This window comes from Babesia bigemina, assembly GCF_000981445.1.
Source record: "Babesia bigemina genome assembly Bbig001, chromosome : IV".
NCBI lineage: Eukaryota > Apicomplexa > Aconoidasida > Piroplasmida > Babesiidae > Babesia > Babesia bigemina.
The window spans coordinates 161,011-187,266 of NC_027219.1; the positions used below are offsets into that span (position 1 = coordinate 161,011).

General features: G+C 46.5%; 12 protein-coding genes across 12 annotated transcripts; 5 read left to right on the forward strand and 7 right to left on the reverse strand.

The window, feature by feature from the left end:
- Positions 1–51: 51 nt before the first annotated feature.
- Positions 52–2,916, reverse strand: BBBOND_0400630 (hypothetical protein; the record flags this gene model as incomplete). Its single annotated transcript, XM_012914303.1, has 1 exon — positions 52–2,916. One exon carries the CDS (start codon positions 2,914–2,916, stop codon positions 52–54), a length of 2,865 nt encoding a protein of 954 aa, XP_012769757.1.
- Positions 2,917–3,678: 762 nt separating this feature from the next.
- On the reverse strand, positions 3,679–4,962 carry BBBOND_0400640 (ribosomal protein L2, putative; the record flags this gene model as incomplete). The annotated part of the gene is made up of 6 exons (XM_012914304.1): positions 3,679–3,907; positions 3,945–4,082; positions 4,224–4,312; positions 4,348–4,731; positions 4,773–4,879; positions 4,914–4,962. The coding sequence occupies 6 exons, from the start codon at positions 4,960–4,962 to the stop codon at positions 3,679–3,681; spliced, it is 996 nt and encodes a 331-aa protein (XP_012769758.1).
- Positions 4,963–5,150: 188 nt separating this feature from the next.
- Positions 5,151–6,870, forward strand: BBBOND_0400650 (hypothetical protein, conserved; the record flags this gene model as incomplete). Its single annotated transcript, XM_012914305.1, has 4 exons — positions 5,151–5,252; positions 5,289–5,656; positions 5,693–6,559; positions 6,582–6,870. The coding sequence occupies 4 exons, from the start codon at positions 5,151–5,153 to the stop codon at positions 6,868–6,870; spliced, it is 1,626 nt and encodes a 541-aa protein (XP_012769759.1).
- A 20-nt stretch (positions 6,871–6,890) lies between these two features.
- BBBOND_0400660 (-Protein CyaY) lies at positions 6,891–7,461 on the forward strand (the record flags this gene model as incomplete). The annotated part of the gene is made up of 2 exons (XM_012914306.1): positions 6,891–6,968; positions 7,180–7,461. 2 exons carry the CDS (start codon positions 6,891–6,893, stop codon positions 7,459–7,461), a joined length of 360 nt encoding a protein of 119 aa, XP_012769760.1.
- A 118-nt stretch (positions 7,462–7,579) lies between these two features.
- On the reverse strand, positions 7,580–8,383 carry BBBOND_0400670 (hypothetical protein, conserved; the record flags this gene model as incomplete). The annotated part of the gene is made up of 1 exon (XM_012914307.1): positions 7,580–8,383. The coding sequence occupies one exon, from the start codon at positions 8,381–8,383 to the stop codon at positions 7,580–7,582; it is 804 nt and encodes a 267-aa protein (XP_012769761.1).
- A 100-nt stretch (positions 8,384–8,483) lies between these two features.
- Positions 8,484–9,218, forward strand: BBBOND_0400680 (membrane protein, putative; the record flags this gene model as incomplete). The annotated part of the gene is made up of 1 exon (XM_012914308.1): positions 8,484–9,218. One exon carries the CDS (start codon positions 8,484–8,486, stop codon positions 9,216–9,218), a length of 735 nt encoding a protein of 244 aa, XP_012769762.1.
- Positions 9,219–9,449: 231 nt separating this feature from the next.
- On the reverse strand, positions 9,450–12,311 carry BBBOND_0400690 (hypothetical protein; the record flags this gene model as incomplete). The annotated part of the gene is made up of 1 exon (XM_012914309.1): positions 9,450–12,311. One exon carries the CDS (start codon positions 12,309–12,311, stop codon positions 9,450–9,452), a length of 2,862 nt encoding a protein of 953 aa, XP_012769763.1.
- Positions 12,312–12,980: 669 nt separating this feature from the next.
- Positions 12,981–14,134, reverse strand: BBBOND_0400700 (MIF4G domain containing protein, putative; the record flags this gene model as incomplete). The annotated part of the gene is made up of 2 exons (XM_012914310.1): positions 12,981–13,995; positions 14,037–14,134. The coding sequence occupies 2 exons, from the start codon at positions 14,132–14,134 to the stop codon at positions 12,981–12,983; spliced, it is 1,113 nt and encodes a 370-aa protein (XP_012769764.1).
- A 283-nt stretch (positions 14,135–14,417) lies between these two features.
- On the reverse strand, positions 14,418–15,438 carry BBBOND_0400710 (hypothetical protein; the record flags this gene model as incomplete). The annotated part of the gene is made up of 5 exons (XM_012914311.1): positions 14,418–14,585; positions 14,749–14,893; positions 14,927–15,008; positions 15,047–15,206; positions 15,241–15,438. 5 exons carry the CDS (start codon positions 15,436–15,438, stop codon positions 14,418–14,420), a joined length of 753 nt encoding a protein of 250 aa, XP_012769765.1.
- A 1,099-nt stretch (positions 15,439–16,537) lies between these two features.
- BBBOND_0400720 (hypothetical protein, conserved) lies at positions 16,538–19,036 on the forward strand (the record flags this gene model as incomplete). Its single annotated transcript, XM_012914312.1, has 1 exon — positions 16,538–19,036. One exon carries the CDS (start codon positions 16,538–16,540, stop codon positions 19,034–19,036), a length of 2,499 nt encoding a protein of 832 aa, XP_012769766.1.
- A 617-nt stretch (positions 19,037–19,653) lies between these two features.
- BBBOND_0400730 (-GPI mannosyltransferase 2) lies at positions 19,654–21,348 on the reverse strand (the record flags this gene model as incomplete). The annotated part of the gene is made up of 1 exon (XM_012914313.1): positions 19,654–21,348. The coding sequence occupies one exon, from the start codon at positions 21,346–21,348 to the stop codon at positions 19,654–19,656; it is 1,695 nt and encodes a 564-aa protein (XP_012769767.1).
- Positions 21,349–21,557: 209 nt separating this feature from the next.
- On the forward strand, positions 21,558–26,005 carry BBBOND_0400740 (hypothetical protein, conserved; the record flags this gene model as incomplete). The annotated part of the gene is made up of 4 exons (XM_012914314.1): positions 21,558–21,996; positions 22,032–22,215; positions 22,261–23,812; positions 23,858–26,005. The coding sequence occupies 4 exons, from the start codon at positions 21,558–21,560 to the stop codon at positions 26,003–26,005; spliced, it is 4,323 nt and encodes a 1,440-aa protein (XP_012769768.1).
- Positions 26,006–26,256: the final 251 nt, after the last annotated feature.

The following is a 26,256-nucleotide window of genomic DNA, read 5'->3' on the forward strand; positions in this document are numbered from 1 at the left end:
GGTTAACACCCGGCTTCTCCAACTACCTTTGGCTGAAGCATGCGTCAGTTCTTATCTAGTGGCAATCCTAACGGTCGAAATGCGCATTCCAGTTTTGGTGATGCAGTGGCATTCGTAGGTTCCACCTCCCATTGCAAACTTCCACATCGCTGCGAATGACATTTTGCGTTTTTTGAAAAGTAAGAGATTCGGGCTCCTTGATACATTAACGTCCGACAGTATTCCCTTGTATATGGTGGCAGCCAAGTTATTTCTGAATACCGGTTGGCAGTCTGGCGGATCCGTCCTATAGGGCAGAGGGCAGTAGAACCCTGCCACTTTCGCTGTTTTGAGATTTACAACGCAGCCAATTGCCTTGCCCGAGTCATCGGTCAGCGGTACCGTATCTGGCCTGAATAAGCCGTCAGATTCGCTCGGTATGCCACAGCCTTGGACGTATGGGTCGGTGGTGGGCACAACTACTTTTGCGATCTCCCATATCTCCATTGACCGCTTTTCCTTTACAGGTGACTTTGCATCACGTGATGCTTCCACACCCCTTGCGCTTTCCTGCTCAACTGGTTGGGGTGGTGACATCGACCCACATACGTAGTGTAAGGTGATTTCACTATTATCGTCTTTCGAGATAACGACAGAGCCCAACGGATAGCGAATAGTGAGATCAGAGCGATCAATCAAATCACTTTCGTGGTCGACATTATAGCCAATGCTGAAACCACCTTTAGAAATCATGACCGTATTAAGGTCAGCAGTTGTGAGTGTATATTCATCACCTGTCTTAACCAAATTGACAAACTCGTTGCTGTCGTTATAAGGAAACCAGGTGGCATAAGACTTCGATACATCCTCATCTTGGCGCAGCATTACGGTGTCAGTGTTTAACCGCACACCTTCTAGCGTGTTATCGATAGATGACGAGAAGGGTCTCATATCATCCGGTAGTGGGAGCCTCTGTACATTTGTAAGCCCCTTGGGTGGAGTGCACAAAAGGCCGTTGAGTGTACCTGCTGATACTCGCAATACTTTCTTCTCATTATAAACGTCCGACACAGGTATCACAATTTTATCGTGCCTGAGCATACCGTCCACGTCATAAGACATGATGCGTGGAACCATGATCATTGATTTCATATTCGGTGACCGTCCCTTCATGGTGTATTTCTGCGGGATCTGATTTAAGGTAGTCCTGGAAGTTTCTACTCCATATTCATTGATACAGCTGCAGTGCACACTGAAAGCGTCAGTGAAGGATTCGTCGACTTTGAAGTCACGTACATTCCTACCATTAGTGTCTATCTGAGTCCTTACTTCACGCGGAAGAGGAATCAGAGCGGTCCTGTTGGCATTGAAGGCCATTACAGTACAATTAATAGGGACCATGTGTTCGTCGGCATTACACTCGAGACGTGCTGTATCGGCCATGTCAGTGAAATACTGGCTTACTCTCGCCGGATTATTCAACGCGTCTGCTGCTGCATCCCCAGCGTAGCTTTCATTCGGTGACCCATAAGCAATTGTAACCTTGATTGTGGATGTCACACTCGTGTGGTCGCTACCACCCTTGTGCAGACACCGGAAATAGAAGGACGCCGGATCTCTGTCAGCGGGCTCTGCCTCCGACACCTTATGCTGTATGTACACCACTCCGTCGGAGAGCAAAGCGCTATCGACTTCAACAACCTTAGGGTCCACGACAGAAATGAGTGGTACTGTGCCGTATACAAGCGTGTTCTCACCTGCCGTGCGAGTCAGCGCCTCTACGTCTGGTTTCGCCGGCATGAAGGTGGAGATGGGTCCGCTGACATTGTCGCCCCCTAGCAGAGCCTCTCTAACTTCGGAGGATAGTTCGTTCGCAGTAACCGGGAAGAGGATTTCTAGAGAACTGCCAGGGTAGAGCACAACGTCGCACCAGTCGCCGGCAATGGGCCTCGACAGGTGTTGCGTCAGCTTCGCGCTGAGGTCGCAGACGTGCCGCTCCTTGCTCGTGATTTCGATGACCGCAGTTACTGTGTTTGTCGCCTTGTCGATGCATCGGCAGCGCCCAGAGAAGGGCGACGTAATGCTGGAACGGTCGTAACGCATCGCAAGCATAGTGCCGCCTTCATATCCGCTGGAGCTCACGTCCACCTTGAACGGCATCCTACTCAACATATCATTGTTGCCATAGTACAGCGAGAATGGGCAGTTGGCGGGTTCTATCCTGCCTTTGCAGTAGAAGCCCACGTCGGGGGTCTCCATCACGTCCACGACGCACGATGTCCCAGTCGACACCTTACCCCACCCATCCAGCAGGAATGGCGCGCTCATGCTTCCACATCCCGTGTACGCACGTGGAACGCTGCTCAGTGACACGCGCACTATACCCAACATTGGCGAACCCTTCTTACTGTACTTGCATCTACTTCTCTCTTCTTCATTCAGCGACGCAGATGACAAGCACGCGCCAAGACCCTTGTGCACACCGTCTGCATTATCAGCTGGCGCACAGTGCACATCGAAGCTCTCCACGTCATAACGTACAATGCCTGAGCTTAGGCCCTGGTTGAGTAACATCCTCGTCATCCCGAATTGCTGTCTCAGCTTAGGCTGGTTATCGGCTGACTCAAATCGCACCACATCGTTTATGTTCACTTTCTGGTATACTCCGTCTATGGTCGCGTAGACGTAAATATCTCCACTCGGAATCTTATCCCTGGTATTTGGAAGTATGTCGTAGAAGTATCCGGCCTTGCGCCTAGGACATATAATCTCGAGCGCCTTATTTTTGGATAGGACTGCTCTATTGATGAATACGTTCTCATCATCCGGAATACCATATTTCATAAAATCCAATATCTTTGTCTTAGCTTTAATATTTTGTTCTGCATTAGCTCCCACAATATAATGGACCACGACGAGAAAAAATTTCCACATCATCCTAGAATCAATGATGTCGAATATCATCTCGATTCTCAATTTTGTGGGCAGATTTAGTTTGTTCCTGACGAGTTGCAGTACAACGAAAAAAAATATTTTCGTTGTTGCGAAAATAATTTATACATCAGTGATCGCTGGGAAAATGAAACATATTTGTAAATAGCAGTCTAGAATCTTTGTGTAACCACATTGATTTTATAGCAATGAAATCAAGAATCGAACGCAAGAAAATTGTATTGCTTTTCTTACAAACCAAACGTTGCTCAACAGCGTTGGAATATTGGCAAGCATTTAAAATAACATTAGATAGCAGACTGATATGTACACCTCGATGCACACCAGTGTATCTCACAGACGCGGTTCAGGGAGTGAAATTTCATGGGCCTTGCGAAGCGTTGATTTGTTTCAAACAGCGAAGAAATTCAAAGGAGGCGACCTATGTTTGACCGTGTAACATAAACAAAGGCGCATTAAAAGCTAGTAAATCCACGAACGTAGCGGCAGTTGGCAGTGTTGCAACTCACGCCATAGGCCTAATTGACGTCTGCAAAACTTTTCATGCAATCTCCAGGCCCATCGATGAGTTAGGCAGATTCGTCACGTCGCCACGCCTTTTGGAATCACGCATATTCTTCAAACGTTGGAATCACGGCACACTACAACTTACACATACCTTCTTCTTAATGACAACGGCCCAATTAGGACGCGCCGCAGCAACAGCGAACGCAGTTGCGCGTCCAGAGTTTATTATTGAAACGAAGTCTACGTATTTTTTGATATACCGTATTTTTTCATAAGCCGACCGCAAAGCTTACGTTTCATAATCAAACCAAGTGGTTTCTCTTTGCTTCTCGTTCTAAATCCTGAACGACATATTCCCCATATGGAGCATCTCGGTCGTTTAGTGCCACTTTTGCTTGTTCCTCCACCATGCGGATGTGCATTAGGATTCATTGCTATACCCCTTACTGACGGCCTCCATCCTAAATTTCTGAAAATATGGAAAGATTTCGCCACAATTATCTTACCTTCTGGTACCAGCCTTTTTGAGCACCCGCTTAGCATGCTCAATGTTGGAGACCTGCCCCAGGGTTGCCCAACAGTCTAGTGGAAATCTACGAAGCTCCGTGGAAGCCATCCTTATTGTAGCAAAGGTATCATCTTTCCTGTACGCCGATATAAAATCCGAACGAACGTACCAATTGTAGGTTGGTGAGCAAGGAAATGAAACTTCCACAATTACCAGTTTGCATTCGCGTAACATTCAGTCAATATGCAATATTTCATACGTAATCTGAGCCACTTACTCAACTACCGTGACATACGTGCCTCCTGCCCTTGCGATTTGACCTCCCGCGCCAGGCCTCAGCTCCACATTGTGGACGATCGATTTAACCTGATCGCATTGTCGCTGTTATGATGTTGACTCACCGGGATATTGCGCAGTGGCATACAGTTACCGGGTTCGATGGGAGCTGATGCGCTAGCCACCAGAATAGTCCCCGGCCTCACGCCGGCGGGGCAGAGGATGTAACTCAGCACGCCATCGACATACTGAAGCAATGCGACGTGCGCACTACGAGTAGGGTCGTACTCTATCCTGAGGACAGTCGCTGGAACGTCCTTGCGTTGTCTTTTGAAATCAATAAGCCTGAGTCGTTGGACGTGACCTCCACCTCGGTGGCGAGTTGTTATGCGTCCCGTGTCATTCCGTCCGCCGAACTTAACTCGGCGGACCGACAACTGCTCAACCACACGGCATTTCGCCAGCGGCTGATGAGAACCTACTGCCTTCAAAATTCGGCTGTTGGCATCCTACGAATGGCAATTTTCAAAAATCCGTCGACAACAAGTACCTGTGTCAGAGGTGTCGGCAGAAGTGGCTTCTGAATAGCGACACGCGATCGACCCGCATCGAAGTCTATTGCGATAGGTATGTTACGCTTGCAGTTGCCATATGCCGCTGCATGTTGTGTCTCGTTTAATACACATCTCACTGGAAAAGAGTCGTTTAGAGAAATCGTTGATATGCAACCAGCACCGCATTATTTCAAGCGCTTGTTACCACCTGAATTAATGTGTCAATCACTATTACGGTTGTAAGTGTCAACCTGTAGACAAATACAGTAGAACGTCGCACATATATCTCTCGTGCTCCAGCAAGCCGATACTCCTTTATGTGGCTGCGTGTGACCACGACCACGAAAGATGATTCGCAATTATTAAATATATCAATGTCTAAGACTAAACGAAGCAGGAAGGACGCGAACCGCGGCGCTCACCCAGGGGATGCCTCCAACAACCTTTTTGATACCGTTCGCCGCTCAGCTCCTGCTGTAAGAACTTGTACATATCGCATAAGCATTTTTTAGGTGTCAGTTCGTGCGCCTAAATCGCGCCGAACCAAGTTCCGAAGTAAAATTGCAGCCGAAAGCGCAATTCCGCAGCCGTCACATAGGAAGGCGCTGAAATTAGATTTGTTTAACCTCAACAAACCTCTCAACCTGACCCACAAGAATGAACCAATCGAAAATCACTATGAAGGCGACGTATCCGATAGTTCTGAGGATGATTTCCACTATAATGGCGACATGGGCGGGCTGTCTAAAGCCTTGGAGGAGCACAAGCTCCGTAAGGCCCTTGAAAGACAGGAGAAGGACGCACAGCGCGACCTGTTATCGCAGTTGGATCTAGAATACAAGAATCTAAATCTCGAGAAGTACGTGAAACAGCGTAGGGGGTGAGTTTTCGGCGCATGAGTTAAACATCTGTGCAGCATGCCACAAATGCCAGCATTACAGGAAAAAGTAGCAGTGCCGACGAAAGGTGATCAATTTGATGCCAATTTACGCCAGTTGATGCTGGCTCCGCAGCAGTCTAAGGATGGTGGCGATTTATTGGGCCGACTATTTGAGGCCAAGGATGCTAACGCCATGTGCGAACTGAGCAAGGAATTTGTGAGGCTTGGTAACGTATCGCATCATACGGCGGAAAAGTGCATAGTTGCTGTTGCACGGGCATTGAGCGAACTTCTAGCATCACCGTCTGGACATTTAGAGTTCTGCGAATGCTTCGATACTCTGGCCGAATTTTTGCACTATTTGTCTCAACTCAACCCAAAGGAGTATCACGCGTACTTCTCAACCTTTTTAAAAGGTGTATATGTGTCATTCGAGAAGGAGGTAGAGCTCTCCTTGGAAGTTTTGATCGTGCTGTATTTCATCATAAAGCTAGCAAAGGTGGGGTCGGCGATGTATAGAGCAGTGCTGCTAGTTCTCGAAAGGGTTGCTGATGAATGTAACGTGAAAGATGACCCGCACGAACGCGTGCGCCTTTTGATTGCGATGGCATACTCAACGGCACTGGACAGCGGTCTGTATATGCCCTTCTTCTTCAGTCTTACCATGAGGGCATGCGTCGCGTGGAGTTCATCCAGACCACATCTGGTGGACCCGATGCTCGATATGGTAAGAGTGGTCCTCAAGCTCCTCCACTCCAAGGATTGTCATGTCTATCCTATCTGCTTACACTTCATATCACCCAATATCACAGAGCTCAAGATTCAATCGCCCAAACTTGAGCGTTTAAAAGCATTGGTAAAAGACTACTCCAACGTCGAATTGCTGCCGTACGTGCTCGACACGTACAAGCGACCTGTAAGTTAGGGCCAGCGACGCGCGTCTAATCTCGATTCAGAAAATTGAGCTTGAAGTGCCAAAATATGGCGCTGTATCCGATCCTTATGCTGGTCGAGACTCGGGTGTGAAGCGCGAAAAGGCGTTGTACAGGTCTTTGAAGAAGGGCTTTGTACAGGCACACAACGCGGAGGCGAAGCTCCGGAGTCTGGAATTGAGGAAACGACGAGCGCAATCCCGCGAAAAGTACAGGAATGTCGTTCGCGATGCGATGATTGAGCAGGACGAGTTGCGCAAGGAATTCACCAAACCGACCTGATAACCTCTTTCACTGCCATAATGCTGCGACTCTATCGCCTATTTTCCGGGGTTGCGAATTTGCATAGGTTCAACGAAGCGGCGCTGAATCAGTTGCAGGTATGATTCTTATTAGTACCGTTATTCCTTCCGCCGCAAACGGCGCCGGCATTGCATATATGCGGACGTCGACGACGGTAACCATGTCGTGTCGTTATGCCAAGGCGATATATGAATGCATATACTTGCAATGAATGTTACGTTGACGTGCGATCCAACATACATACTGAGTTATGGCGGATGCGTATAGTATCGTTTCATTGATTAACAGGCATTACACGACACTCTCGAAACTGTAGATGACATCAGTTCCATCTCGTTTGACGGAACGGTGTTAACCGCTGAAATTGACCCAAAGCAGTACATCGTATTAAACAAACACGAGGCGTCTCAGCAAATATGGTACAGTTCATTTAACGGCGTCGACTATTTCGATATTGAAGACGGCAAATGGTTATCACGTCGCACGGGCCGTCATCTGGACGCTGTTTTGAAGTACGATGTGCAGCAAGCAACTGGAAAGGCAGTTGATTTCGCTAATGCCGAGGATTAAATAGGCAGGCAAATTAGGTCTTTGGTACAGGCGATCTCTGCCTCGGCGTCGAGCCTTGCAATTGCGTTGTCAAGAACAGATTCTACAGTCACGTGTCTAAGTGGCAGCATACGGTTAACTAACCTACGTATCGCTCCGATAAACACGCCATAATGTCGCTTCGTTTCGCCAGAGTGTCTGGGCGCGCCTTCAGGTACTGCAGTATCAACCGCTCCACCGGCTCAGTGATGTGGTCGTAGAGCTCTCCGAGAGCCACCGATTCTATGTCTGCGATACTAACCCTGCCGGTGCTCTGACCGGGGAGCTCCGATATTTTGCCGGTATGCTTGTTTTGCAGTTTAAGCTTCGATCCTAGGTCGAGATTGAAAGCCGTGTAGGCCACCAGCACGTTGTGGTGCATAAGCAGGTCCGGGTAGTGATCGATATCGTTCCCAATTAACATCACGTTTTGTGCATCCACATAGAAGTTATCGGATGCAAGTAATACCAGCGAACCAACCACCTGCACATAGTCACCCTGCTGCACCGCGAATCCCTCGTCGGTGTAATTAACCGCAATCGACCCTGTCTCGTCCGTTAGTTGGAAGTACACCGCAGATGTCAGCTTCTCCAAATCCTGGATTTGTCCAACGATGCATATGGCACCAATGGCCTGATTGTAAAGTGAAAATTTTTGGTTGCCTTCGCTAAGGTTTGCCAATATCTGCGATATCTTGACCGGCATTATTGATTCTACAGCCCCCGAATCCTGCTTCAGCTTCTTTTGAAGTGTGCTTGGCTGGAAATTGGTTATTTCAGGAGGGGTGTAGTCAGCGAAACTGTCGGTTCTCTGTAAAACCTTCGGTCGATTGTCGACCTCTTCCTCACCACCTCCGCCGGAGGCAAAAATGCCTCCGAGCACACCAAAGCCGAAATTGTCCATTTAATTCAATTTTTGAGGTGTATGTGTTGCTGCTGTGCCATACGTATGTCTCCCACACTGGAATCCGCCTCACTTGCAACGATATACCGCACAGCATATAATGCGTTTTTGCAGCACGAGTATGTTTGGATGTTTTTTGAATCTGTCTATCCTTCTGGTTGCCTGTCCTATCTCTTACTCAAGGAAGGTTTGGCCTTCCGGCGGATACACACTCGCGACTCTAGGAAACAACGGTGTGCATGAGCATACCTTCCGGAGACGTTGGACTTTGTCGAGCAATATTCAAACTGACGTTGAAGCCAAATTGCGGCTTGAACTTGTCAGACTCGCCGCTCAACTGCCAAACAGTTCAAACCTCCCCCTACATAATGCTGCCTTTTTGCAAAAGGAGGCAACACGTATAAGAGAATTAATTGTACCGGATTCTTACCAGGTATATCTCAACAAGTACTATGCTGTGAAACGAATCCAACACCGCGGATTTCTTGGAGATTTTATTGCATTTGTATTTGGTGTTGAAGAAGTTATTACATTTTCTGCTTGGCAGTACAGACCAAATATATTGTACAAGGGAGGCAACCTAACATTGGAGATCCACTACAAAATACCAATCAGGGAGAAAGGCATCAAAGATTTGTTTTTCGAACCCATCGTAGTGTATACGTGTGATGTAACCCCGGGAAAATACGTAGAAGGTGCTGCCGTTTTCAAACCGGGATCCGTAGAAATATTGACACACCCGTTTATACCGTGGAAACGAATATCTGCTGGAACTGTAGAAATCAGTGCGCCACGTCAGCCAACGATATTTTCGCCACACATGACTTCATTCTAAAAGTGTTGCAGCAATCTACTATATATACCTTATGTATGACACTTGTGTCGCTGTTGAGTATGCAATAGCAATAGTGTGATTAACTTGTATGTGTGTGAAATTGAATGCCGCCGTCATCACGAGGAGCGCTCTGCCGAGAATGAGAGGTGTGATGGGTACGGTACGTCAGCGTGCATAAGTGGTTAACACCCGGCTTCTCCAACTACCTTTGGCTGAAGCATGCGTCAGTTCTTATCTAGTGGCAATCCTAACGGTCGAAATGCGCATTCCAGTTTTGGTGATGCAGTGGCATTCGTAGGTTCCACCTCCCATTGCAAACTTCCACATCGCTGCGAATGACATTTTGCGTTTTTTGAAAAGTAAGAGATTCGAGCTCCTTGATACTTTAACGTCCGCTATTATTCCGACGTTGCGTGCAGCAGTCAAGTTGTTTTTATAAACCAGTTGGCAGTCTGGCGGATCCGTCCTATAGGGCAGAGGGCAGTAGAACCCTGCCACTTTCGCTGTTTTGAGATTTACAACGCAGCCAATTGTCTTGCCCGAGCCATCGGTCAGCGGTACCGTATCTGGCCTGAATAAGCCGTCAGATTCGCCAGGTATGCCACAGCCTTGGACGTATGGGTCGGTGGTTGGCACGTGTACCTTAGCGATCTCCCATATCTCCATTGACCGCTTTTCCTTTACAGGTGACTTTGCATCACGTGATGCTTCCACACCCCTTGCGCTTTCCTGCTCAACTGGTCGGGGTGGTGACATCGACCCACATACGTAGTGTAAGGTGATTTCACTATTATCGTCTTTCGAGATAACGATAGATCCTAACGGATAGCGAATTATAAGTTTAGAACGATCAATTAAATCACCTTCGTGGTCGACATTATAGCCAATGCTGAAACCACCTTTAGAAATCATGACCGTATTAAGGTCAGCAGTTGTGAGTGTATATTCATCACCTGTCTTAACCAAATTGACAAACTCGTTGCTGTCGTTATAAGGAAACCAGGTGGCATAAGACTTCGATACATCCTCATCTTGGCGCAGCATTACGGTGTCAGTGTTTAACCGCACACCTTCTAGCGTGTTATCGATAGATGACGAGAAGGGTCTCATATCATCCGGTAGTGGGAGCCTCTGTACATTTGTAAGCCCCTTGGGTGGAGTGCACAAAAGGCCGTTGAGTGTACCTGCTGATACTCGCAATACTTTCTTCTCATTATAAACGTCCGACACAGGTATCACAATTTTATCGTGCCTGAGCATACCGTCCACGTCATAAGACATGATGCGTGGAACCATGATCATTGATTTCATATTCGGTGACCGTCCCTTCATGGTGTATTTCTGCGGGATCTGATTTAAGGTAGTCCTGGAAGTTTCTACTCCATATTCATTGATACAGCTGCAGTGCACACTGAAAGCGTCAGTGAAGGATTCGTCGACTTTGAAGTCACGTACATTCCTACCATTAGTGTCTATCTGAGTCCTTACTTCACGCGGAAGAGGAATCAGAGCGGTCCTGTTGGCATTGAAGGCCATTACAGTACAATTAATAGGGACCATGTGTTCGTCGGCATTACACTCGAGACGTGCTGTATCGGCCATGTCAGTGAAATACTGGCTTACTCTCGCCGGATTATTCAACGCGTCTGCTGCTGCATCCCCAGCGTAGCTTTCATTCGGTGACCCATAAGCAATTGTAACCTTGATTGTGGATGTCACACTCGTGTGGTCGCTACCACCCTTGTGCAGACACCGGAAATAGAAGGACGCCGGATCTCTGTCAGCGGGCTCTGCCTCCGACACCTTATGCTGTATGTACACCACTCCGTCGGAGAGCAAAGCGCTATCGACTTCAACAACCTTAGGGTCCACGACAGAAATGAGTGGTACTGTGCCGTATACAAGCGTGTTCTCACCTGCCGTGCGAGTCAGCGCCTCTACGTCTGGTTTCGCCGGCATGAAGGTGGAGATGGGTCCGCTGACATTGTCGCCCCCTAGCAGAGCCTCTCTAACTTCGGAGGATAGTTCGTTCGCAGTAACCGGGAAGAGGATTTCTAGAGAACTGCCAGGGTAGAGCACAACGTCGCACCAGTCGCCGGCAATGGGCCTCGACAGGTGTTGCGTCAGCTTCGCGCTGAGGTCGCAGACGTGCCGCTCCTTGCTCGTGATTTCGATGACCGCAGTTACTGTGTTTGTCGCCTTGTCGATGCATCGGCAGCGCCCAGAGAAGGGCGACGTAATGCTGGAACGGTCGTAACGCATCGCAAGCATAGTGCCGCCTTCATATCCGCTGGAGCTCACGTCCACCTTGAACGGCATCCTACTCAACATATCATTGTTGCCATAGTACAGCGAGAATGGGCAGTTGGCGGGTTCTATCCTGCCTTTGCAGTAGAAGCCCACGTCGGGGGTCTCCATCACGTCCACGACGCACGATGTCCCAGTCGACACCTTACCCCACCCATCCAGCAGGAATGGCGCGCTCATGCTTCCACATCCCGTGTACGCACGTGGAACGCTGCTCAGTGACACGCGCACTATACCCAACATTGGCGAACCCTTCTTACTGTACTTGCATCTACTTCTCTCTTCTTCATTCAGCGACGCAGATGACAAGCACGCGCCAAGACCCTTGTGCACACCGTCTGCATTATCAGCTGGCGCACAGTGCACATCGAAGCTCTCCACGTCATAACGTACAATGTCTGAGCTTAGGCCCTGGTTGAGTAACATCCTCGTCATCCCGAATTGCTGTCTCAGCTTAGGCTGGTTATCGGCTGACTCAAATCGCACCACATCGTTTATGTTCACTTTCTGGTATACTCCGTCTATGGTCGCGTAGACGTAAATATCTCCACTCGGAATCTTATCCCTGGTATTTGGAAGTATGTCGTAGAAGTATCCGGCCTTGCGCCTAGGACATATAATTTCAATAGTGTTTGCGTTGGATAGTACTATGTCGTGGATTAGAGCTGCATCATTTGTCGAAACTGGATTTTTATCAAAGTCCAAAAGAATACGCTTTTTTAAAATAGGTGACTTTGCGCCAACTTCAACAATAAAGTGAGCTAACACAAGAATCAATTTCCACATCGTGAATTTATTATTGTGGAGTCGACCTATAGCTTAATTATACGCATGGGGCCAAGCAGGTAGCGACGAAATTTCTTTGACCTATAAATGTTTTTAAATAAATACAAATAATATGTTTTATATGTATAACAATGGACTCTTTGTTGATTATAAACACGCAATCGAGTTCACAAACATGAATTTATTAAGCTGAGATTCACAGCTTATATTTCGTTAAATATATAATATTTATGATAGAAAACCCACGTTGCGTTGCGCTGCTGGCGTCAACAGCTATGAGAAATCATATGGTAATATTTCGTAATCTCACTTAGCGTTCGCATGTATAATACGACAGACGTCGGATGTTATGCGCCCAGTGCTGAATTTAGTGACGCAGGTTAACAACAAAAATTACACTGATTCATTGGCAACTATCTACAGCTTTAAAAAGGTACTGAAAGATGGATGGGCCATTCATCAATGTAAAATAGCAAAGGGATACAAAGGCGTAGGAAAAAGAGAATAGGCTGCAATCTTTTATAAATTCAGTCGGTGCGTTCGTGAATTCGATTTCGCGGCACTTAGCCGAAATAAAATAACACACACTGCGTTGTATACTGTTATGATATAGATAGCTTTCAAATTTAAGCACTTCCCAAAGGGATGTGCAAGGGGCATTCGCGAAAATCATAGTTTCATGCCAGCAGATTTTTTCGCTTTGTATAAATCTTCCTGTCGAACCATGTAATCGCCGTATGTGCATTTAGCTCCTAGATTCCTTCTTTCGCCGACCACTACGATGTTGCCATATTGCGCGGCAACGGCGGAACCCCCCAATATGTCTTCGGTTTGCACTTGGTCCCTTAGATCGCTTAGGGCCTGCGCTGTGTCCCTGTGGATTTTTTTACGCCACTGAGCTTTGGGTAAGTCCAAAACGTCCTGCATCACACATTTGATGCGCTTGGTGTAGCAAGTCTTGAGCATTAGCTCCTTGAGACGGCCGAACCACATGTCCAACACCGGCCTTAGGTTTGGATGCTGGTCAATGTAGTACCCCGTGCTGTAAATTAACTGCAAAAAGCATTCTATGAGGTGCTCGTGCGGCTCATCTGAAGACATCACAAGGTCCATGACCACCTTACTGACAATCTTGAACCCCAAGATGCGACGCTGGAACAGCTCGCCAATCATCTTCACCGTCCCTAGGATTCTGGTTTTCAACCTTTTCATACCCGCTTCTGGGTCATCTCCCAACGTAGCGCGCACAGCATCCAAGTCACGAGGGGTGGCTTCGTACTCACGCTGGATCTTTGTAAGCAGAGCGGACGCGAATGTAGCTCGCTTTCCAGACAACTCGTATTCTCTAGAACGCCAAAAAAGAATTAGACAGAGATCAGCATACATCTCTGACCATTCAGGCTCCTGAACTGCCTTCGATAAAATCAAATCGGCTGCAACTTGCAGCTGGTTATAGTCCTCCAGCGCTTCGCACTGGGTTGCGATTTTTTCAGCCAACGTCTCGAACTTCTCAATCGTTAGCTTATTAAGGTTGCTTTTCAGCTGCCTGCTCAATACCTCCACGAAGCTGCCAGTGTTCTGTCTTGGGAGGGTGCGCCAAAGCCCTGGAGGCGCATCCGCGTAAGAAGTTCCCCGATTGGCCATCCTTGGCAACGCATCATCAGTACAGTCCCTACTCTCAGATCTGTAAATCATGAATTTTACGACGCCGAAGCTAGCACTTACGCTGACGAGGAACTCCTAGCCAAGCCGCTGGCTTCCTCCGGTATCCCCTGAGCTTCGGCGGTAGCATAGGCGGGGGTAAACGGCTCAATTTTGTCCATCGTTTACTATGCTGCAAGACGTTTCGCTACGTCGAAACGTGCATTTTTATTGCAACGCAATAGGTTAGTATTTCGCTCCGTTGACGCTGCAGGCCCCACGGCGCGATTGATCAAACACGTTCTATCACGCAATGGCATATTCCATTAGTGTAGAGATACGGGAAATCCTAAATTATATGTTCAGATTTGCCCGGCGGCTGTTGACGCAACCAATGCAACATCAGAGAGCCAAATTGTACCTATGGGTGTGTAAATAAATTATGTCGCCCAAAGATTAATCGCGTCATGGTGATTTTTTAATTCTTCTAATCCGCGATGAACGCCTGACGGCGGCGGAGTTAACGGCGTCCACGGCTTCCATCACCTCGGATGCGCTTATGTTGGATCGCCCAATCAAGCAGTTTATGGTTGTCGCTGCGCCCAGGGCGGTTGGGATATCGATCTCGTGTTCCTGAGTGAAATCGGTAGCAATGTCAAATCAAATGTTGTCGGTAGTGCCGTGGGTGCTTTACGAGTCTTATGAGGGACCCGCAGAATGCCATTGCAGCTGTTGACCCGAGATTCGGTTTCATGCGGATACAACACCTAATTGAGCAGCAATGCGCCTGACTTACGGTGAAAAATGTGAGTATATCAGCTGGTTCCGGCGCCCCTCCTTCCGCCAACATAATGCACAGCACGGAGAGTACAGTTAATGGCTCGAACGCTTTTAACACCAATGGATCAATGCCTTTGAGGAGAACGAGCATATCCATGTGCCTGAACAGTCGTGACAATTTCACGGAAGTCTACCTCAGGTTTGCTATTTTTCCAAGAGCTGATAAGATCCTGGAGGCGTCAGCCTGCTGCACTTTATCCGATCCGTAAATACCGGCTGCGGTCTAAATGATTCACTCACAACTATGGACAAACCGAATTCGTACGACAGTGCCGAATTACACTGTTCAGTTTTGTCAGCGTAGGCGTTGGCATGTTTCCCAATTTTTCGCCTGATGTCTGCGGACGCTGTTTCGCTACGCAGTCGGAGGAGGTGCTCTACGAGTGCCATGTCATCGGCAGCGTAGACCGCGCTCTGCAAGATCTGTATTCGTTTAAACGGTGCTAACCGACACAGCAGATTTGTTAGGCGTCGTCGCGCTGGACGTGCACATGTTGTCAGAGCTCTCATCCTGCTGTAACGACTCTGTCAAGTCGCAGCAGTGCCTGAGCTTGCACCAGGTGAATAGACACACCGCAAATGACGCAGCTGCGACCAAGCCTTGAAGCTGCAGAATTGCGATACAACGATCACAAGCATCTTCCATCGCTAACTAATGTGGATCTAAGTGTGTATCAGCCATGACCGGGTCCAAAAAATCAAAGAAAATTTTACGCCGCAGGGCTACGCAGGGTGGAAACCGGCGTCTTCTACGCGTATTCGTCACATTCATACCTAAATAAAGGTGTCTAATCCGCATCTTATACAATCATCGGCTCGCACAGTAACGTTGACGTCGATATGTGTTCCCGAAGCAAAGCCTAAATAAACACGGTAAACCGTGTTGCTAAATTAATAGAAGGGAGAGTTTTGCTAATGTTATAATACTACGGAGCCATCAACAAAAGGTGTTTTACACCTAGTGCGATTAATATTGCTGTGACGGCCGAGCTCTGGTCTACACCCACCTCCACCAGATGTCATAACCCACGCCATATCTTTTTTAAAAAAATGTTAAGCGAATGCCTTGGATATCACACATTGTGTTTCAATATGACAGCTTGTGGACTCCTGTCAAAATTATGCAGAGACACTTTACTATGCGCACGAATTCTTCATATAGAAAAATTAAAGCAGCAAAATCACATGAGGTGTTGTATGGCAATGGAATCGTACAATGTTACGTCGTAGTGGCTTCCAGAGAAATGAACGCAATGGCGACTTAGCGAGATTCATATAGACACGCAAACACGCTCAAGAGCGATATCACATATATATCATCTTCATAGTAAGTCGGTTAAGTTGCAATCATCCAGTATTTAAAATTATGGTTGGCGACAGATCTTTAAATGAGTGTCTCAGTACATCGTGACGTACGAACACTTTCATAGTAGACCCCGAGTTTGAGGCCGCATGATGATTGAAGAATGCGGTATTGTGTGATAAACATTGCGAAGGGAGTTTTGATTCTGAAACAGCCCAGCGGAATTCTAAATCACACAAATAGGCACTATCTCATCAAACCATGAGCATCGTGGTGGCTTTTATGTAACATATATTCATATGCCCGGGCTTACGATATCTTACATTCACGCTCTTCACTACCGCACGAAGTTGCATGAGCCTGACTAAGGTGGATGTCAAAAGGTATTACTTGTCTTTTACCGTGCGCCTTGCGATTGTAACAGAACATAGTATTAGAAACGATGTTAGCGTTATTTTCCTCGTCACCAGCAAAATGCTTCAGTATCGCTATATTTGCCAATTTATTACTGCTTCGCTCTGTGAGCGGTGTCGATGATACGGATGTCATTAAGTGGGTTGGAGATCATTCCCCTGCTTCGTGGTTTGCGTACGGAGATTCTAATCTTGGAAAACATCACCTATACTTCGATGTTGATTTGTACAGGGGAGAACACGTGCAAGTGCATTGTCCTGCATATTCGGATTATCATACGGTACTCAAACCACTTGATGAAAACATGTTCTACAATACGGATGCCTTTCATCACAAACTAAACGCCATAGACGAGGGTGGCCACTATCACTACTTGAGCAGGTGGAAAATCAACATTAGTGAAGCATTCGACTGTCTGACCGTTAAGGAGTTGCCCAACGAAAAGTGGACTATCTCCTACCTAGGGAAACCGACGTACTTAACCATGGAAACACTATATTTCGATTGCATTGCAACGTCTGATTCAGGCACGCTTCACACAGCCACAGTGAAACTAAACATAATGCCGGAGTACTACTTAGAGAATGAAACAGAAGAACACATCGATTTTAATACCAAAGCTTTCTCTCCAGATGATACGCCGTTCACGTACTTCAAGTTCCCAAGGTCCGGTTCCACGTTACACCTTAAGTGTGAGACGAAAGGAACATGGTCAGCAGCTCTGAAAGACCCATATATTTCTGGTACGCAAACGATGATTACGAAAGAGACGTATGTGATAAATTTTGACGAGCAATATTTCATTGGATGGTTGACAGACGTTTCTTTTTTATACTGCGATCAGCTCGGTTTGGGCCATTTTGTTATGATTACACAATCGAATGGAAAGGTTTTGGGTGTATTTTGGTCACATACTATGGAGTCGTCGCAACCTGGAATGTTGAAAGCAAATTTCGATGTCAAGAAGCATCTTTTACTTAATTTTTACTGTGGATCGCATTGCGATAAGATGTATCCAAAAAAAATTCCTCAAGAATTCTTAGTGGATGGGTCTTCCAAATTGCGTCACGATCAATTATTGGGCAATTTGGGAGTGATTCGTCGATCACCGAAATCCATGACATTGGATTTCAGCCGTTATTATTCATATAGTTACTACGAAGCAGCATGGTATAGTAATGAAACTCTTTCCGCAGCACATAGTGTGATATTTAGTTTAAACCCCGCATGCGATTTCTCTAATGCAAACTCACTTGATATGGATTCTAAGACTTGTTCAGTCTTCCTTACCACAGGTAAGGACGTTATTATAAGGGGTGCAAAGAGCACACTAGGAAAACTTCACATGCTGCCTGACTCTTATTCGTTGTTTTATTGGCGTAAAGTACAAAATCCGGAAGCCGCATGGAATGAACATACATTCGAGCGCGTTACCGTAACCCGGCGGGGTGTGGCAACCTCTCAAGATGATCACATTTTAAAAAATGCATCCGTTGTTACGTTCACTGTTGGAACATTCGATAGCCCATTGTACTACATATGGAGTCACAACATGGATGATGACGGTAAGGAGGCCGACAAAATTCTCAAGGTTTATTTCGCCCACAGTTCTTATCTTGTTAAACCTGATATGAATTTACCAACGAACGCAAGGGGAAATATACGTGGGAATACGCCCTATAATTCGAAGGTCTACCATATTGTTAATAGGGGTGCTAAAGGTTTGAAATTTAGTTGTAGCTATTTCTTTGAATCTGACTACGATGCAGAATATGTTCTGCACCCACAAGGGAAAAACCTAATCTACTCAGATGTAGGGACAACGCATGCAGACCTAACCGAGATACCGACAGTGCAGTTCCATGAGGAGTTCGCAGTCGCCGGGGTGAGCATGTACAAGGTGCCGGAATCTATTGATAATTATGACTTCGAAATGAAATTTGAGCCTGATAAGATAATAATGGCTGTGTACAAGCAACCTCTGTTTTTTATATGCGCAAGAAAAGATTTTGATAAATCTAAGCACTCTTATCTTGTTATTGGAATAGATCCGTTCTATCAGCAGGAGCGCATATATGGTTGTGGAACGAGACCTGAATTCTTCCTCAACAAGGATGGTCAAACTAACAGTGAACATCACTGCGAATTCACTCTCGATGACGACAAGACAGTCGGATTCTTTTGTCCCATGCCTATTCCGAGTCACTTTCTTGAAGGAGACCAGAAACAGTGGGCACCTGCTTCCGACGATCCGATAGCAACCACTAACCCCTACAAAAACATGGTACAATGCTACGATCGCACCACATACCTCCAGCGGCTGGTAGGATTCAAGGTAGACATCGGAATGTTTGCCAGTCCTCGTGATGTTGGAGAAGTTCGGTCACTCTGGATCTTTAATAATGGTCAATTCATCAAAAACGGCAAAGTGGCCATATCTAAGGTTATATGTTATTGCTTCAATACTGAAGGACGTAGCGTGGCCAGCATCGCAGTGTCCTCCCACTTTAAAAAATTGGCAACGTAAAGGGAGTGAGGGCGGATCGCCCAAAGTAATACATAGAGGCGACTGAAAACAGTGGCTACATTTGTATGCTACATACCAGTATGCTGTTTTATGGCGCGCTGAGATGTCCAGATTGTGATTGCTACATTACTAAAAACGTAACGTTTTCGCTGCTGTGTAACTTCTTCAATTATCATCTAGCTCCTAACTTACCGTGCTTCGGCAGACTCGTACCTAATAGTGCGACTTATGCGAGTGAATTACTTTTTTGAAATCAAAAAATTCAATTGGTCTAACTTTAATACTTCATTCGACAGCGTGTTCGATATGCTATTACGTGAACCCGATGAAATTGGCGAACAGCGCGCCTCCTACGAAGCACAGCGCCACGTTCCATAAAATCAGCAAAAGCACCTGTTTTAACCTCGGGCTGAATGTAGTCAGTGACTTCCAATTGATGGCACGCCCATCACGCAACGGCTCCACTAGTAATGCAAATGTGATGACGTAAGGGACAAGTGGGAGCACTTGCCTCATATACACGTGTGTATGCGCGACTAGTAAAAAGGTTGCCACCGTGACCACCATTTGTAGATGTAGCCCCAGTTCCGGATGAGATAGCACGGTCACGATGGTTCTCAAAACAAGACAGTCTGAACAATTATGAGTATGCCACCAATATAAGAAACGTTAAGTAATGCTGAGATGTTTTTGATGCCTTCTAGAATAAAAGGGCTGAACTTACCGAGATTACGCATGAATGCAGATTGTGAGACTCTGTCGTACGTGCTTTTTATAAAGCACCAGTACCAGCGTAATGCGAAATATGTGACAACGTATGAGGGCCAGCAGTAGAGGAATACGTGCAGGCGTGCAGGCTGCCTTAGCAGCCATAAGAATCCGACATCCCAATACTGCTTTTGCACAAACGCGTAGGGTCTCGGTAACTTTGCGGAGCACCACGGTCTCGCATAAGTATTTGTGGATTCTATTATTTTCCTCAGATAAGTCATGCCTCCAGGCGATACCAGTAAGGTTACAAATGATGGAAAGCTTTTAACACGCTGCACCTGTTCGGCCGTAAGGTGACGACAATAGAGACAGTAGATATAGAACTGAAATGTAGCCATTGGCACTAGCAGGCTCACTGCATATATTAATGCGCGTAACCAGTGCGACACAAATCTTATCGCCAGTAGGCTCTTATTTCGAACTCTGCTGACGTCGATGTTATATCCAAGGCTCGACTTATCATAATCGTAGAGCAGGTTTAACTTGCTGAATACACAACATGTGCGTAAAGTGTAGAAGAAGAGAGGAATTAGCAGTAATACGCCGTTGGAGCGAAGAGCAGAAGCCATGAAGAATAGCAAAACCGCCATTACTTCAAGTACGTATGCCTTTATAAGCGGAGGTAACACGCATTCGTTGGCGTTAGTTGCTATTTTGCGGTTGTTTTCAGCGTACGACAGTAGAAGTAGACCCACAAAAGTACAAAGGCAAAACAGGTTCTCCGTGTATATGGCAGTGCAATGGACCGTGGCTGGCCCAAGGCAGTAAAACAAAACGGACACCTGGGCGATTCTCTCGACATACTTCTCTGTCATATATACCGGTGTTTTATCATCTGTCATTATTTGGGGAACATTTTTTCCGCATGTCAACAATAATACCCGCCTGTACATTATATCCCATACGAGAAGATATAGCGCCCCGGCCGCAATTATACCGGCTAAGTTGCATAGCAAAACTCCGCCCAGTGCCATATAGAGCGCTAGTGGCGCTTCTACGACTTCAATGTCGTAGCCAGATAGGAGGGCATACTGCAGATGTAGGGATTTCAGTGCCTTGCCAGTGATATTCACCAGCCACGGAAGCAGTGGAAAGAAGGCAGCTGAATTCTCTCTGGCGTAAACCAGGTCGTCAAGAGCTATATTAAGCATGTGTTCACTGTCCCAGCTCAGGTATGGCAACAGCTGCTTCCACAGTGCGAATTGGATTCCATCATAAAAATTTTCATTGAGGCTCCCATCGGGTTTTCTATCGTCTAGCAAGCATGTCAGCTCGGAGTAAGGAAGATCAGTGTTGACTTTGTAAGATAGTCTCTCCGTTACCGTGCACGTTTTATCCTCGCCGTCAAGGGATTGTCTGCCAGCTAGGTAGCCATCAGCCGTTATATGTGTCGTACGGCGGTCTACATATGGGCGTTGCATAGCCGAATGCCATGACACGAGGGATATATAAATACAGAAGGCGCCTTTGATGAAGCAGGCGACTCCTATGGACTTTGCCAGTCCACGAGGCTTCCATTTTGCTGCATCATCGCATCCCATACTGATCACACGGTAAAGATATTACATATTTTATTTTTAAAAATCGTAATTGCCTATGGTGTATGTTCAATGCATTCGTAGACAAACCCGACTGGATGCGTGCCTTCTACACACCCTACCCGGCATGAGGAATCCACGTGGGCGAGTTTCGCAGCTAACCTTGTCAGGTACCGTATCTTGGCAATACATATGTAGTTTTGTCGCAAAGAATGGCTTCGTTCAATCAGAAACTATTCCTACAGTGTTTCGATCAGCTCGCCGATGTCGATTCTCTGCGTCGCAATCAGGCGGTTGATCGGCTCCTGACGTACCTGGCGTTACCGCCTAGCGCTTCGGAATCTGATAACAAACATTCTAAGAGCGATGCGGATGCTAGATCAGCCTCCAAGTCTCAAGCCCTAAACCCCCTCTCTGCGCAGCGCAATTACAGGTTTAGGTTCACTGTGAATGACCACAACTTACTGCAATACACAGTGGATCGGCTTTTACGTGGCCTCACAGCTGACAGAAAGGGTTCACGTCAAGGATTCACCGTGGCGCTACTCTCTGTGCTGTCGCTGCATGGTGACAACATTAAGTGGCAGACCATTTCGGAGGCGGCGCTAGAGTACACCTCGACAAAAGACCTAACAACTTCCGAGGTTAAGGGTGAGTCATATGAGTAACACATTATGATCTCGTAGATGTCTTGTGTGGGCGGTTGGTCGCGTTTTTCATCATACAAAAAAGTGGATTCTTCTGCACACAGGAAGCACTACCGGAATTAGAAAAGGTTATACTGAGCATATGGGAGGCTTACGATGACAAGACCTATTTCCAGGACGCGTCGTGCGTATTGCTGTTTCTTATATGCAGGGATGTTTTCAGGTGGGTGTTTGCGCGCATCGTGTACGATCCTAATATGCTATGCAGGGCTACACAAGATGTGGAATTGGCACTTCGCCATATATCTCCCAGGTTATCAGCGGTGCTTGATGCGAACTTTGTTGACGCAGTATTGAAGAGCAATAACTGCGAAGGTCAAGATAAAGGGAAGGAATTCAGTAAGGCTATTTTGGCAGCCGTTGGCAAATCCATTCCTGGTGTACTTCCGTGTGATCTGTTGGGGTTATATCTGAGGATGTACAGCTACATTGAATCTGTCGATAAGGATTTGCTGAAAGGAACTGTTCTGAATAAAGCGCCTTTAGATGAGGATAATTTCCCCCTGGTTTTGCGATACGTATCCTGCACTCCCAGGAACCATCCAATAATTGGTTCTTTCTTTGACACGCTGATGAATGTCATAATGCTGAATGAGCATAATGAGCCTAGGTTGTTGCAATTGTGGAATTCCATCAACCTAACAATGTTGAACTCACAGGGGAGCAACAGCCCTCAGCGGACATTCACAGCGTTAAGGCTATTAGCGCTGATTATTCTCAAAGTTCGACATTCTCCAACGCTTATACATGCTCTTTTAACGTCGTGTGACGATATATACAAAACCATTTCCTATTACCATAAAGCCTCCAAGAAAGATCCCGTAAAAGATATCTCATCGTACGTGCTTAAACTCCTCGTCAGCGTATTACACGGAGACGTTCATTTAGCAACGTTGAATAAGGTTGGTGGTGCTGTGAATCCAATTGTGAACGATTTCATGGTCTTCACGGGCATGAATTGCCTCTTCGAGGATGCATCCACTGACGTAAGAAACCTCTGGCAACAAGAGTCTAGCTCGGCGTTAAATTCCCCAAATTCAGCAATAAAGAAGTCTAACAACGTAAAAAAAGTTAATGCAAGTGAAACCAAAAAGGAGCACAGGGTTTCCTTTACTGATGTGGATGTGCCCAAGCTTCCAGCAGATGCAGTAGTAGATTGTTTGCACAAGATTGCCAGTGCTGTAGATTTCTCTGCTTCCTCTCTAACAGCATTCCAGAGCCTATTTGCCGCCCTAATACGTTCCAGTGCAGATGTCCTTGCTACATATGGCCTGCTAGAATCTACCGCTGTAAACATTAATATTGGGTCCAATGCGAAGCGTTTCTATTGGTTATTGTCTATGCTTCAGCAATGCGTTTGGGTATCCCATAAGGTTACACGTATTGAATTGTTGAAGCTATATATAACGAGCAATGCATTGTGTGCCTCTATGTCGGGTGCGGCCTCATCAGGTTTACAACTTTCCATTGCCCGTATCTCACTCGATGATGACGAATTCAGGATGGCTATTGTGTCAGAAAATAATGTAGGAGGCGGGGTAACTAGTGCTACTTTGCCAGATGAGACGAATGATGATTCCGCCAACACGCTACAATTGCTTTCGAAACACATGCTAAATTCCTGTCTGGCTACATTGTCTAAGGCTTTACAAGCTTTGCCAAACAGTAGAATTGAGCATGTGAAAGGTCCTCGTCCAATGGTTATCGAAATCGTAAATACTTCAAAAGTCATTCGCAACGTCTACCGTTTGTTGGAATTAGTGTATAATCGCTCAGATTATACCGTGATGGAGCCAAAATTAGAGGGGGAACTGCCACTAGTTGAATTCAAAGTATCTCCAAAAGAAAAACAGTCTAAGCGAAAGGCTGACCATAAAGATGAGGCTGGTAGTGAAACTCTGCTCCATGTTTCCAAGAGGCTAGTCGAGTTCAGTTTGAAACTTGAGAAAGACAACGAGGACCACAGGTTGACTGTCCTATCCTTATACTACTCCACTTTGGCATTATTGCTTATAGTATTGCATCATAGGTCGTCACATCTAGGGAGACTTTCTCACGGTGCCGCACAAGCTGACGACTCTAAGCCCTTATTTTCTGAAGATAACATGGATGTCATTATAGCATTCGCGAAATTGTGTGAGAATGCTGCTTCGTCTGGAAGTACGTCATTTGATTCCATAATTAGTGGCATATTGACAAAAACGCTAATACGTACAATAATTTGTGAGGATAACTCGTCAGTATTTGGGTTGTTGCATACTATCTCGAAGGGAATCTGGTATATGTCGAAGAATCAGGTCAATGAAGAGTTGCGTGACGTGTTGCTGCGGAATTCAATACTCAATACTGACGAGCAAGAGGCGTACGACACTGATGACGAATCGGATTCTGACGACTCTAGTGAATCAGAGTCGGTGACGGATAATGAGGAGTCAAATGGTATGGATGTCGATTTCGCTACTGAGGAAAATGAAGATAGTGAGGAGGAATACGAGAACCATGACCACGATGATAGTGAAGTTGACGATGATGATGATGAGGAGGACGACGACGACGATGAAGAAGGGACTGATGAAGATAGTGAGGAGGAAATTGATGAATTTGACGTTGAGCAAAGTCTTGATCAGCCTCCTTCTAAGAAGGTAAAGCGCGAAAGCAAGGAGGATGAGGCAGATGAATCTGACCTTGAGCTGTCCACCGCCGAGGCTATCGATGAACTGTTGAAGGATGAGAGTGGTAATATCGAAACGCTACGCATGGAGCGTATGAAGATGCGTTCATCATTCATTTTTTCCCCCGACTCACTAAAACCTAAGATTCGTAATCTCGAGATGCTACAATCATGCATATCAGAATGCGCCTTAGGACCTTGGTATCTTAACGCAGTTAACCATCTGTTCTCGTCGTATCAAACAGCAGTTCGCGCCAACGCTGGTGGTAGCGTGGATAAGAGGAGTCAAGTTGTTGTGTCTGAATACATCAGCAAGTTGACCAAGGTTCTAAGCCACGCGCTGCAGCAGTTTGCGAGGCCCCTTGCGAACCAAACGTCTGGAAAATCTAATCAAGAGGGTGAATCTGATGAGTCTAAAACGAAAGTGAAATTTGATGATCCAAAGGGGATGCTGGACTCGCTGTTGGATTTAGCGATACAAAGTATCAATAGCCAACGGGCAGAGAAGACCTCAAAAGCATGCCGCTCGCTGGCGGTGGCAGTTTTAGTATTCGCCATACAAGTGGAATCGATGGTCAGTGATGGAGCTCCGGTTCAAACCACTATGGTTATATTGGTTGCACTGTTGTCTATCTGCATGTTTAAGAAGTCTCGACTAAGTACAAGTTTCTTCTTGCAGCTTTGCAATCGCCACCCGAGTGTATTCGCAAGCTTTAACATGGTAAATATTTCTCTGGAATCCAAGGTGGACTTTGTGCAGTCCGAAGTGCTGTCGGTTTGCGCTAGTGCTGTGAGTGCAATCGCAGCAAGCAACAAGGTCAAACCTAAGCGTCTGTGCCGTCGAAAGTGCGGGAAAATTCTCTCGCAAATGGAGCCTGAAATCGATTGGTTATTCCACGGTGCACCGTTTGACAAGGCTAAGATCATATCATTCGTAACTGATAACCTCGTAGCAGATGTGCTTAAATCTCTACCCGATCTGTTAAGTCGCATGAAAGAAGGCGCAGATATTTCCACGATCGACAGCGAACCACAAGAATCTGGTAAACGGAAGTTGAAGGCGCGGTCTGTTTCTCCGCAGCTTGCAGCGTCGGCCGGGCGACTTGTAACCGTTGTAGTTCGGTCCGACGCCATTAAGCCGGAGCACAAGACAGTTATGCAGAATATTAAGGGCTCCATGGAGAGTCTTCTGGAAACTCTGCGCGCAGTTAACGTAAAAGAAAAGCAGCTCCAACCGTTGAGTCACGCCCTGTCGCAGCTTTGCGCTCGATTGGGGGAGTAGCAGCAGGTTGGCTCCATTGCGACCCTCTCATGAGTACACATCGCAATGTTACTTTCTAGCGACACCGTTATAACGTGAAGTTGATAGTCAACACATTCATCGTTGTCTGTTTGTTTCATATTCGCGCGTCGGACGCACGCATGGTCGGCGATGACGTTCGTTGTCCGTTCCGTCGCTAATGCAGCGGAGTATTGCTCTCAGCTCTGGATGTGTGTGGGCCATGCTGTCATATATTCGCTCCCAGTAGAGTT